The sequence below is a fragment of the Tiliqua scincoides genome, chromosome 4 (genome assembly GCF_035046505.1).
Source record: "Tiliqua scincoides isolate rTilSci1 chromosome 4, rTilSci1.hap2, whole genome shotgun sequence".
Lineage (NCBI taxonomy): Eukaryota > Metazoa > Chordata > Lepidosauria > Squamata > Scincidae > Tiliqua > Tiliqua scincoides.
The window spans coordinates 27,993,140-28,006,303 of record NC_089824.1 but is presented as its reverse complement, the minus strand read 5'-3'; the positions used below and the strand labels follow the sequence as shown (position 1 = coordinate 28,006,303).

The 13,164-nt window shown below is 46.2% G+C and overlaps 2 protein-coding genes across 4 annotated transcripts in view; one reads left to right on the top strand and one right to left on the bottom strand.

Annotated features, from left to right (window-relative positions):
• Positions 1 to 356: 356 nt before the first annotated feature.
• On the bottom strand, positions 357 to 6,645 carry LOC136649395 (SCAN domain-containing protein 3-like). Its single transcript, XM_066625989.1, has 2 exons — positions 6,569 to 6,645; positions 357 to 2,594 (listed from the first exon to the last, which is right to left on the bottom strand). The coding sequence occupies exon 2, from the start codon at positions 2,291 to 2,293 to the stop codon at positions 437 to 439; it is 1,857 nt and encodes a 618-aa protein (XP_066482086.1). The 5' UTR covers positions 2,294 to 2,594; positions 6,569 to 6,645; the 3' UTR covers positions 357 to 436.
• Positions 6,646 to 6,775: 130 nt separating this feature from the next.
• DPY19L4 (dpy-19 like 4) overlaps positions 6,776 to 13,164 on the top strand; it is a 37,873-nt gene continuing 31,484 nt past the window's right edge. For all 3 annotated transcript variants that reach the window (XM_066623955.1, XM_066623956.1, XM_066623954.1), the window contains exon 1: positions 6,776 to 6,905. In XM_066623955.1, the coding sequence (XP_066480052.1) occupies positions 6,896 to 6,905 (10 nt within the window). In that variant the 5' untranslated portion in view covers positions 6,776 to 6,895. The remainder of the gene's footprint in view (positions 6,906 to 13,164) is intronic.

Genomic DNA, 13,164 nt, shown 5'->3' with positions numbered 1-13,164 from the left:
TGCATTAAAATGTCTTTGACTACTAGTCATGGTGCACTTGAGACAGTAGTTCCCAAACTTTTTTGACCTGCAGTTCCCTTGGCCTACTGGCCATTGGCTGCGACGCCCCTTTACGTTACTTTTTGGTTTGGAGATGGGATAAGCCTGGCCTCTGTAGGAATTCCATCTTTCTCTCTGAAAATTGGGATGAAGGTATTATAATTACAAGATGAAACTACTGTTGTTTTTATTCTGTTAAATTGGTTAAGCAACAATACAGTATTATTTACAAGAAATGTTTTCATAGGCTGAATCACCTTTTTTTAAAAAACACATGTAAGATTAACCACACAACAAAAGTTTAAAAAGCTTCTATAGAAAAATAGTTTATTGATTAACAGCCAAAAAAGCTAAATAGGCAAATTAAAAAAACCAAACTCAGAATAAAGGTCTAAATTTAATTCCAAAGTGAGACAGCTTGTTTTTGCTTACTTAGCTCATCAAATCTTGGTGTTATTTTTGAGATTGCAACACGCATTTCATTTTCAATGTTAATATTTGTCCTATATTTTGACTTTATCACTGCAACTGCTGAGAAACCAGTTTCACAAAGGTAAGTATTAGCAAACAGGATCAAAACACGCAGGGCTCTCTTACTTATCACTGGGTATTCATTTTCAGTTTGGCACCAAAACTCAGGCAGTGACTGAGACCTAAACCTTATTTTCAATGTAGAGTCAGTTGACACATCGATGAGCTGTTCTGCTTCTTCATTGTTGAAATGTGGAGGTATCTCAGCATTGAAGGGGTCTCTCACCCATTTTATTGATTCCACTTCATCCTCTGGGAAAAAATTTTCCAGGTGAAGATGCAGTTGCGAAAAGTACAGAACAAAAACTGTCCTCAGTTCCTCCTTTAATGCCATCTCATTTGCTTGCAGAAACTGGTCCAATGAAGGAAAAGATTTATAGTCACCTTTATTTACATTCTTTTTCCAAAGGATCACTTTCTTCTTCAACTCTGACACTTTGTTTAAAAGCTGAAAGATGTTAGTATTACGGCCTTGCAAAGACTTGCTCAGTGCATTCAGTTTTTCAAAAAGATCAGAAAGAAAAGCCAATTTTATTAGGAAGTCCGTGTCAATAAATTTGTCAGCGAAACAGTGTTCTTCATCACGTAGATATGAGTATATTTCATTCCTCAGCTCATACAGCCTAAGCAGGGAGTTACCAAGAGACAGCCATTGAGAACTGCTGTAGAACAAGAGGCAGGACTGTTCAGCACCTATGTCATCACACAGCTTAGCAAAAAATCTCTTTTTCATTGGACTTGTTTTAATAAAATTTACCACTTTGATGACTATTTTCAGAATACCATGCAGTTCTTCACTGAGGTTTTCTGCTGCCAGTGCTTCTCTGTGTATCATACAGTGTGTCCAAACAACATTCGGTGCTTTGGACCGTATGCGATCTCGAAGTCCTTGGTAGCATCCTGCCATTGAACCACTCCCGTCGGTACAAACTCCAACACATCTCTCCCAGTCAATCTGATTCTGTACCATAAAATCATCCACAACTTCAAACACGTTTTCACTTGTAGTTTCACCTTTCATTTCTTTACAGAACAGCAAATCCTCAACAATTTTTTTTTCATTAACAAACCTGACATAACAAATAAGATAGGTGTCTTCTTGGCTGTCTGTTGCCTCGTTCAACTGGATTGCAAACTCCTTGCCTTTTAAATTACAAATGAGCTGGTCACCAATATCTTCAGCCATATCATTTATCCTCTGGCTGATAGCATCATTAGAAAGAGGCACTTTGAGCAGCTGTTTACCTGCATCTTCGCCAAGCATGATTGTTACCATCTCAACAGCAGCAGGCAAAATCAGCTCTTCAGCAATTGTGTGGGGTTGTTTACTCTGTGCAACACGATAGGCTACTTTATAAGAAGATAGGAGGGCACTATTATCAACTTTGGATTGTTTTGAGAAAGTGGACTTCTGTAGTTCAACTTCTTTAAGTTTCCTTATAAAAAATTCTCTTGGCTTTCCAACCACATGTGGGTGAAGCCTTTCAATATGATCCTTTAGTTTACTTAGAAGCATTGATTCTACAGGTAAAACTTTTAAACAGATTACACATTGAGGATGTTCCTCATTATTAACCTCTACACATGTGAAACCATGATCTAGATACGTCTCATCGTACTTTCTGTACTTAGTTTTTCGTTTCCCGCACTCTGTTTCATCAGAAGAATCTGGAACTTCACTTTGCTCAGATGAACTTGAACTCGGTACTGAAAATCTCTTCATTGTATCCAAACAAAATATGTGAAGCAGGGTTGTACACACAATCACAACACTAACACAGCGCACACACAGTGATACTGAATCACACTGAAACTCTCCTGGAGTGGTAACTGGCCTCTCCACTTGTCAGAGCCTATATGTGCTCAACTGAATGTTCTGGAAAAATCCTGGCGATGACTGGTTGGGTGGTCTGATGGGTGGAGACTGTTGCATATGAAAGTTGCGGCTGACGAGTTTCTGAAACAGAGCTTTCTGCTCTGAGCACGGTGAAGCACACAGGCACTCTTGAATGTTCTTGTAGTATCTGCCACAAATATTCAAAATAAAAGTTACAGTATTACTAATCAAATCTAATAAAATATAATTGAAACAAAACAAAATAAATGTAGTGATTCTAATCTCAAAACATAAAGGCTTATGAAGATACGCACTAGCAAGTGTCAGCAGTGGTGTCCCTAGTGTTGGTGTCACCCTGTGTGATAACTCATGGTGTCACCCCATAGACTGCATCCACCCCTGGAGCACAGAGTATGCCCAATCTGCCTAGTCAACCATCTCTCTCCCATTGGGTAGACCTGGCTCCACAGAGAGAGAAAGACAAAGGCCAGGCTGACCAAAAGGTCAGGTAGACCTAGGCTGTGCCTCAGGAAGCCTAGTAGACCTGGGCTCCGGAGACTTTTCCAACCACAGCTGGTGAAATGAACGTTTTTGTCTTCCTGTGGCCACAACCTTCCTAGGCTTAATCCTGGCTCTTTTCAGTGGGCAGAGCACAGTTTGAGAAACACTGACCTACCTGGTTCAGTTAAAATCTCATCGCTAGGGCACATTGTGAGGCCTTGGTTTGTAAATGCAACCTGTTCCCATAGATAAGTCAACAGGCCATCCTAAAGGAAACAACTACAACTCCCAGAAGCCCTCTGAAAACTACATGCAGTGAGTAACCATTGCAGTGAAAGGCAAATGCAAGAACTCCCCCTTGTGACACCACTGGTTGTCAGCACATCACTCATATTAAGACAATGGCTAATAGAAGAGCTGCAGGTCAGTGTTACATGTAGGGGCCACTTTACATGGATGTCCCGGTGCCTGAAGAAACATATTGCTTTGCTCCTCCTCCAGGAACACCAGTGAATGAGAGGACTCTGTGGCACCCCGGGGAGATGTGGTGAACAGTCTGGAAACCACTTGGGTAAAGGCCCCTGCTATACTAAGCCTGGAGGTCAATTCCCTAAGCTCTTACCCATGACAGCTGGAAAAACAGAAAGAAGTGGGGGGGGGGGGGCTGGTTCACATTATTTACTTTGGTCTTGCCTTGGCCAAACTCAAAACACACAACCAGAGCCACCCCATCATAAGTGATGGATGCCTATTCATAACAATTTCCCCCTTAATTTCTGCTATGCAGAAGACAGAAAGGCACTCTGTGTGTGCTCAGAGATTGTCCTTTCTTTGAACATACAGATCATGGGGTGTACAGGTTAGAGTTGAAATGGGGTAACCAGGGTTTGAAACCTGTTCAGCTATGAAGTTTGCAGAGTGATCTTGGGCCAGACACACACACATTCAGCCTAATGTGCTGTGATGACATAGGGCAACTCTGCGGAATGTCATCTTAACATAAAATGAGTCCTGCTGGACCAAAGGTTCATTTAGTTCAGCATCCTGCTTCCCACAGTGGCCAACCAAAAGCTCCAGGAAACCCACAGACAGGGCTTGAAGACAACAGTCCTCTCTCACTACTCTTCTCAGTAACTGATGTTCAGTGACATTTTAGCTCTAAACATGGGGGTTCTATGTAGCTGTAAGTACTAAATATCTCTTGGCAAACATATCCTTCATGAATTTTTCTAATCCCCTTTTATAAGCCATCTAAGCGGTTTAAAATACAGTTGACCATCACTTCTGGCAGAGCATCTGCAAAATTAATCAGATTAATTATGTGTTGTATGAAGAAGTTCTTTCTTTTGTCTGCTGCAAATCTGCTACCGCAAATCAGTGACATTGCAGAGGAAGCTGGTTTGTACCAAGTCAGACCAGTGGGCCATCTGGCTTAGTCTTGGTTTGGTGCTGGCTAGCAGTGGCTCTCTAGGGTTTCTGGTGGGAATTTTCAGCCTTTACCAACTTGGAAAGGCTGGGGATTTTTCTAGTGTTATGAGAGAGGGAGAGAAAAACAATCATCCAGCCTTTTAAAGACCTCAGTCATGCTCCAACTTAATTGCGAGGGAGAGTGGAATACAACTGTAAAAGTCACATTCTGGCAATACCTTTATTAGACACAAAAGCTTTTTGAGTTCTCTAGAACTCTTCATTACTGGTGTTCCTAGAAGGGGGGGGGGGAAATGCTAAGTTTTTCAGGAGCCAGACTCCTGTGTAAAAGGAAGTCTTCCCCTTGCCTTCAGAGCCAGTTGCAGCTGCAAAAGCAAAGTGGCTTTGCTTTGCTTCTGCAGCTGCAACTGGCTCTGAAAGTGAGGGGGAGGGAATGCTTTACCCAGGCATCTGGCCCCTCAAAAACTTAGCATTTTGTCCTGCCCCCCCCCCTCCAGGAACATCAATGCTCTTCATTAGGTCTGCTATGAAGCAAAAAAAGAAAGAAGAGGGAGGTTGGCCTTGTAACAATTGCTCCACCACCACTTTTTTTTCCTTAACATCCAACCTGATGAAGTTTCATTTGATGAACTACAAAAACTTGCTTCAGATTTTGTTTTGGTTGGTCCTAATAAAGAAATTACCAAAATGTGATTTTTTTACTATTTCTTACAGATCAATACAGTTTTTATAGGCTACTAATGTGCCATTTTAAAAATACCTAAACACGTGGGGGGAGCGAAACCTTTATTCAAAGAGCTCAATTCTATGTGTGTCTATGGAGAAGTGTCCTATAATAGTCAATGGGGCTTACTCCCAGGTAAGTGTGGACAGGATTACAGCCTAATTCAGAGAGGAATTTTATCAGGGGGTACAAAGTTCCTTTTGGGAGTAAAAAGTCTCTTTTGGGCTCTCTCCCTTCTCCATTGGATCATAATTTCATACCATCATTGGATCATAACTTCTATGAATTACAATATATAAAACTACATAGGCTTACAAAACATGATGGCATTTGTGATGCTTTCGTGATGACCTGGATGCCTTTAAAAGGGGATTGGACAGATTTCTGGAGGAAAAGTCCCTCACAGGTTACAAACCATGATGGGTATCTGATTTTAGAGGTAGGCTCCCTCAGAATGCCAGATGCAAGGGAGGGCACCACTGTGCAGTTCTCTGTCATGTGTGCTCCCTGAGGCATCTGGTGGGCCACTGTGAGATACAGGAGACTGGACTAGATGGACCTTTGGCCTGATCCAACAGGGCTCTTCCTATGTTCCTATGTAATTACTGGTAATCTTTGGAACTCCTTGCCACAGAATGTAGTAATCCTAGATATCTTTAAAAGGGGATTGGACAGATTCCTGGAGGCAAAGTCCATCACATGTAACAAGCCATGATGGGTATGTGCAACCACCTGGTTTTAGAAGTGGGCTACCTCAGAATGCCAGATGCAGGATGAAAGGTCTATTGTTGGCAGAGGCATCTGGTGGGCCACTGTGGATATAGGAGGCTGGACTAGATGGGATCCCTTTGGCCTGATCCAGTGGGACTCTTCCTATGTAATTACAGGTAATCTTTGGAACTCCTTGCCACAAGATGTAGTGATCCTAGATGCCTTTAAAAGGGGATTGGACAGATTTCTGGAGGAAAAATCCATCACAGTTACAAGCTGTGATGGGCATGTGCAACCTCCTGGTTTTAGAAGTGGGCTACCTCGGAATGCCAGGTGTGAGGGAGGGCACCAGGATGCAGGTCTCTGGTTGTCTTGTGTGTTCCCACTGTGGGATACAGGAGGCTGGACTAGATTGGCCTTTGACCTGATGCAGCGGGGATCATCATGTCTCCCGACCCCTACAGCCCCCTACTCTTCCCATAAAACTTATTCTCAAAGGTTAAAATAGGGCCAGGTGCAAGGGACTGGCAAAGGGTGCAGGTCTCTTGGGTCTTGTGTGCCCCCCAGGGCAGGGCATCTGGGGGGCCCCTGTGGGGTACAGGGGGCTGGACTGGGTGGGCCTTGGGCCTGCCTCTTATGCTCTTCAGTGTGAGTGCTGGCCTTCTCCGAGACCCCAGGAAACTCCCAGCTCCTCCACTGGCTCCTGGGCCCCCTTTTTTGACCAGGGTCTGGGTACCACCGCCCCCCTGCACCGCCCCATGGGTCCTGCTCTAGGCTGCAGTGACAAAGATACTTGCCTGGAGGGGAGAAGACCCCAGTGGCGCCCAGCCAGGCCTCGCTGCTCGCTGTGGACGATGCACGAGGAGCTCCCTCCCAGGGACATCAGAGGGGTCCTGGCAGCCAGGGCGGAAGTGACTCCTGGCTTGGCTTCAGTCCGGCGTCAATTCTACCCCGGCCGCCCCCCCGGCCCCGAGCAGGAGGTTCCGCGCAGCTCTGGGGAGATGCTGGAGCGGCCGCAGGGGCGCTGCAGGAAGTGAGAGGCGGGAGGGAGGCCCCGGCTCCTCGCCCGCGGCCCCCCGCCGAAGACAGGGCGGCAGCTCCCGGAGCTCGCAGCGGCACTGGAGATGGAGGAAGGTGAGAGTGCTGGGAGCTGCCTGGAGTGGCTCCCTCCCCTCCCAGGGGCCAGCAAGAAGCCTCTGGGGAGGAGGGAGAGGCTGCTGCACCCACAGGTGCCTGGGCGGGTCCCAGAGGTTGGGGGGAGTGAGCACACTGGGAAGTGTGGGCTGTCAGAGGGGGGCAGCAGCAAGGAATGTGCTCGGCTTTGAGAATCCCCTCCTGCCTCTCACTTAGACAGACAGACAGCTCTTCTCCCCATATCTATGTTTCTAGGGGTGCAAAAGTATGTATATGAGGGTGGCTCTTTTTGCCCCTCAGGCAACACCAGAACCAGGGGCATCCGCTGAAATGGAGTGTCTGTGGAACTCCTTGCCACAGGATATGGTGATAGGTAGAGTGGATAGGGGGATGTTCTTTTCCCTTTCACGCAACACCAGAACCAGGGGCATCTGCTAAAATGGAGTGTCTGTGGAACTCCTTGCCACAGGATATGGTGATAGGTAGAGTGGATAGGGGGTTGTTCATTTCTCTCTTGCTCAGAACCAGGGGAAGTCCACTGAAATTGACTGCCTGTGGAACTCCTTGCCACAGGATATGGTGATAGGTAGAGTGGGTAGGGGGATGCTCTTTTCCCTCTCATACAACACCAGAACCAGGGGGCATCCACTAAAAATTGAGTGCCAGGAGAGTTAGGACAGACAAAAGGAGATATTAATCAGTGGAACTCCCTGCCACACAATATGGGGAAAGACATTATGCAGGGGGTGGATAGAGGGATGTTCTTTTCCCTCTCACACAACCCCTTTACCAGGGGGCATTGGCTAAAAATTGAGTGTGGGGAAAGTTAGGACAGACAAAAGAAAATATTAGTTGGCCACATGAAGACATTTTGCAGGGGGGTGGATAGAGGGAGGCTCTTCTTATGGTCTTGTGTGCATTCTAACACAGCTGCAAGGGAAAAGGGGAAAAAAAGATGATTTATTAAAGTGGGAGGCAAGATTCTCAAACAGTAAAGATTTTTTAATATCGACTTTTGCTTATTCTTATGTTCTTAATCCCATTTATACAACTCCTTTTTTTAAAATTCATGCATCTGATCAATGTGGACTACAGCCTATGAAAGCTTATTTGCCATAAATATGGCATTTATTTATATGCCATAAATATGTTAGTAGTCTGTAAGGTGTCACAAGGCTCTTCCTTGCTTTTGCTGCAAAAGATCAACCCATCTATCTCTCCCTAGAAACTGATCTGAAGTAAAATCTTCAGTGAAATGTAACCAAGCCTTTCATATTTGCAAGGGATAAAATGGTTATCTGGTTTTCCCAGGGCTGCTTTATGATTTTTGTTTTTCTATACAGAAAGTGGTCCTGTATCTGTATGGGTGTGAAATCTGTGTGTGAGAATTGTATGTGTAAAATGTTTGTGTGTATGATTATTCAGGGTTAATTTTATCTGTGGTTTTAATGCATGTTTCTGCGTGTAAGTACGTACTTAAAGTGAATTTTTGAACGGTCCTCAAAGACTTTCCCACGTTGAGCATGGTATAGAAGTTGCACCTGGAAGTTCTCAAGACATGTGATAGCCCCACCCTGATAGGCTGTACACCATATGTGAAACCACCTCTTCCTCAAGATGTGCCAAGTAAAGATAGGTTTAACATACGAGTATAAGCTAATATGGAATAGAAACTATTCTTAATTTAACACATCTTGACCATATTTTTATATGTGATTTAATATTCTATTCCTGTGTAAGCTCTTAGTTGTCTTATTCCCTCAATTAGATTAATGTTTTGTGGATTTAGGGCACAATCCTAACCAACTTTCCAGCACTGACATAGCTGTGCCAGTGTGGCGTGCACTGCATCTTGTGGTGGGGAGGCAGTCAAGGGGGCGTCCTCAAGGTAAGGGCATGTTTTTTACCTTACCTTGGGGCTGCATTGCTGCTAGGCCAGTGCTGGAAAGTTGGTTGAGATTGCACCCTTAGACATATAGTATTATTAAATAGTGTCTTTATCCTTTAAATCATTGTATTGGCAACCTTCAGTCTCGAAAGACTATGGTATCGCGCTCTGAAAGGTGGTTCTGGCACAGCGTCTAGTGTGGCTGAAAAGGCCAATCCGGGAGTGACAATCCCTTCCACACCGGGAGCAAGTGCAGTCTGTCCCTGGTCTGTCTCCCTGGCTATGGGCCTTCCTTCTTTGCCTCTTAGCCTCAGACTGTTGGCAAAGTGTCTCTTCAAACTGGGAAAGGCCATGCTGCACAGCCTGCCTCCAAGCGGGCCGCTCAGAGGCCAGGGTTTCCCACTTGTTGAGGTCCATCCCTAAGGCCTTCAGATCCCTCTTGCAGATGTCCTTGTATCGCAGCTGTGGTCTACCTGTAGGGCGCTTTCCTTGCACGAGTTCTCCATAGAGGAGATCCTTTGGGATCCGGCCATCATCCATTCTCACGACATGACCAAGCCAACGCAGGCGTCTCTGTTTCAGCAGTGAATACATGCTAGGGATTCCAGCACGTTCCAGGACTGTGTTGTTTGGAACTTTGTCCTGCCAGGTGATGCCGAGGATGCGTCGGAGGCAGCGCATGTGGAAAGCGCTCAGTTTCCTCTCCTGTTGTGAGCGAAGAGTCCATGACTCGCTGCAGTACAGAAGTGTACTCAGGACGCAAGCTCTGTAGACCTGGATCTTGGTTTGTTCCGTCAGCTTCTTGTTGGACCAGACTCTCTTTGTGAGTCTGGAAAACGTGGTAGCTGCTTTACCGATGCGCTTGTTTAGCTCGGTATCGAGAGAATGAGTGTCGGAGATCGTTGAGCCAAGGTACACAAAGTCATGGACAACCTCCAGTTCATGCTCAGAAATTGTAATGCAGGGAGGTGAGTCCACATCCTGAACCATGACCTGTGTTTTCTTCAGGCTGATTGTCAGTCCAAAATCTTGGCAGGCCTTGCTAAAACGATCCATGAGCTGCTGGAGATCTTTGGCAGAGTGGGTAGTGACAGCTGCATCGTCGGCAAAGAGGAAGTCACGCAGACATTTCAGCTGGACTTTGGATTTTGCTCTCAGTCTGGAGAGGTTGAAGAGCTTTCCGTCTGATCTGGTCCGGAGATAGATGCCTTCTGTTGCAGTTCCAAAGGCCTGCTTCAGCAGGACAGCGAAGAAAATCCCAAACAAGGTTGGTGCAAGAACACAGCCCTGCTTCACTCCGCTTCGGATGTCAAAAGGGTCTGATGTGGAGCCATCGAAGACAACAGTGCCCTTCATGTCCTTGTGGAAAGATCTGATGATGCTGAGGAGCCTGGGTGGACATCCAATCTTGGGGAGAATCTTGAAGAGGCCGTCTCTGCTGACCAGGTCGAAAGCCTTTGTGAGATCTATGAAGGCTATAAAGAGTGGCTGTCGTTGTTCCCTGCATTTCTCCTGCAGTTTCTGGGATTTCTGGGATTGCATTTCTGGGATTGCATTTCATGTCAAATTTAAGACTTGAATAGGTTTTAAGTACTTTGTTTGACATTGTACTATGAGCCCATTGGAGATTAAATGAATTCATGTTAACAAATATCACAGAGCACTGGTGGCCATGGACATTCTAGCCGTCCTAATCTACTAATTGGTTCTATTTTTCGGTTGATAAAAACAATCATTCTTATTAGGTTTTGTTATTCAGTAATTGGGAATTTGAGAACTCTGCCTTCAATTCAGTGGCATTCTTGCATGAAAAGATACCTTATTAGAAAGCCTTATTCTTACTGTCTTTATCTTTTTTCCTGTACAAAGAATCTGGGCAGCACTTCCTCAAATATGAGGCACAACTGAGACACAATTTGTCCATAAGCCTTTGCAATTTGGCTTCAATTTCACTTCCACTGAATCCGACCTGCACAACTTGCAGCCCATCCAACTGAATGCAGTATATAAGTCTTATATGGTGGCCCATCAGAGAGTCAATCAGCCTCCCATTTCTTCTACCCAGTTGGGACTGCAGAATCAGGGGGGTAGTCAGGTCAGTAGCAGGCTAAGACACTTGACTAATGGATTTCATTCTGCTTGATGGGCCACAATTTGTGCAGGCTTATACTACCTGCAGGTGATTTCCATATAGGCACTGGTGATCAGACATTGCACTGCATGTGCACATGCCAGGAAGTGACAGTTTTCACAACATTTGTACGAAAAGAACTGCAGACATGGGGAGTCATCTCACATGATGATATATGTCTGGGGTTCATTTGGACTGCTACGCAAAAGTTATTTTTGCATAGGAATTTTGTCATGTGCCAAGTTTCTTGCCTCATAGAATGGTGATATAGCCCTTCAGTTACCAACAGTGAGGGTTGTGATGATATTGTAACAAGAATGCTATGCTGGCATGTCAAGTACCCTGGGGGCTGGGGGCTAAGAATAGGCCCTCAGTTTGGCTGTACTTGTCGTAAGAGGCGACTAAACAGCCACCGGGTAGATGGGACTCGTCAGCCTAGGAAGGCAGCTCATCTAAGAGAAGGAAACTCTGACCTCAAACCTCCACTGCCTTGTGGCTACATCCAGTTCTGGAAAAGGCTTCAGGAGTCAACCTCGAGGCAAAATCAGGAGCCGGAGTCCCTTAGGCAGTTCATGGCTGAACACAGTCACGTTCTGGCAACTCCTGCGACGCCGCTGGAACCAACCGTATTGGCTTCTGCCTTTCCATTGGACTATTCCAGCGACGTGGAGAGGGGGGATTTGCTGCATGGGTAACAGCCTATCCTCCATACCTTCTTTACCCAGGCTTCGCGCACTGGAGAGGACACTCCAACTTCGCCATACGGCGTCGGCACAACACGGGAAGCAGCAGTTTACCGGTTATAAGTCTTTGCTCGATTGGCGTAGAGCATGACGCCAGGGGCTGCTTCCGACGGTGGGAGAGATCATTGCATCTCATTGGGCAGCTACCGCCCGCCTTAAGCTGGGCAGTCCCCAGCCAGTAAGGTGTTGCCTCGCCACGGTCCGTTAACCTCATGGGGTGCGTGGGGTTTAGGGTGAAAACCGACAAGCGGATCGACAACTCTGCACCATGCAACAGAAAACAGAAAACTACTGCCCTAAAGCTGGGCACCTGGAACGTTAGGACAATGACACCTGGCTTCTCTGATGACCTGCAAGAAATAGACGACGCACACAAAACAGCTGTCATCGACATGGAGCTGAGCAGACTGCAGATGGACATCGTCGCCCTTCAAGAGACTAGGCTGCCAGATTCCGGATCTGTCAAGGAGAGAAATTTCTCATTTTTCTGGCAGGGAAAACCACCAAACGAAACCAGGGAACATGGCGTTGGCTTTGCGGTCAGAAATACCCTGCTGAAATCCATCATCCCACCTACTGTGGGAAGTGAAAGAATTTTGTCCCTGCAGCTCCAGTCATCAGCAGGACCTATCACTCTCATCAGTGCTTATGCACCGACTCTGTCGTCTCCAGCAGAAGCCAAAGACAAATTCTATGATGACCTGGCCACCACTGTCAAGAAAATCCCTGTAAAAGAGCCGTTGTTCATCCTCGGCGATTTCAATGCTAGAGTTGGTGCTGATAACAGTTCATGGCCCACTTGCTTAGGTCAGTTTGGCACTGGGAGGATGAACGAAAATGGCCAACGCCTGCTAGAGTTTTGCTGTCATCACGGTCTCTGTGTCAGCAACACGTTCTTCAACACAAAGCCCCAACATAGAGTCTCTTGGAGACATCCAAGATCAAAGCACTGGCACCAACTCGACCTGATTCTCACCAAACGCTCCAGCCTTCCCAGCATCAAGATCACACGCAGTTATCATGGTGCTGCCTGCGACACTGACCACTCCCTGGTGTGCAGCAGAGTGAAACTGCAAACAAAGCGACTGTATCACACGAAAAAGGAAGGAAGACCTCGCATTGATACCAGCAAGACCCGGGATCAGAGAAAAGTGGAGGAATTTGCACAAGCGCTTGAGGAATCTCTTCCAGGCCTGGCCGACGCAAACGCATCCAACAGATGGGAACATTTCAAGAATACCGTTTACAACACCGCCTTGTCCATATTCGGCAAGAAGACCAACAAGGTGGCAGACTGGTTTGAAGCCCACTCTGAGGAGTTGACACCAGTCATTGAGGAAAAGAGGAGAGCTCAAGCAGCATACAAGGCCTGTCCCAGTGAGCGCAACCTGCAGGTCCTCCGAACTGCTCGCAGCAAAGTCCAACAGACTGCCAGGAGATGTGCTAACGACTACTGGCTCCAGCTCTGTTCCGACATACAGATAGCAGCTGACACGG

Excerpts from the sequence above, each read along its gene's own strand:
- LOC136649395 (XM_066625989.1), bottom strand. The coding sequence starts at position 2,293 with ATGAAGAGATTTTCAGTACCGAGTTCAAGTTCATCTGAGCAAAGTGAA.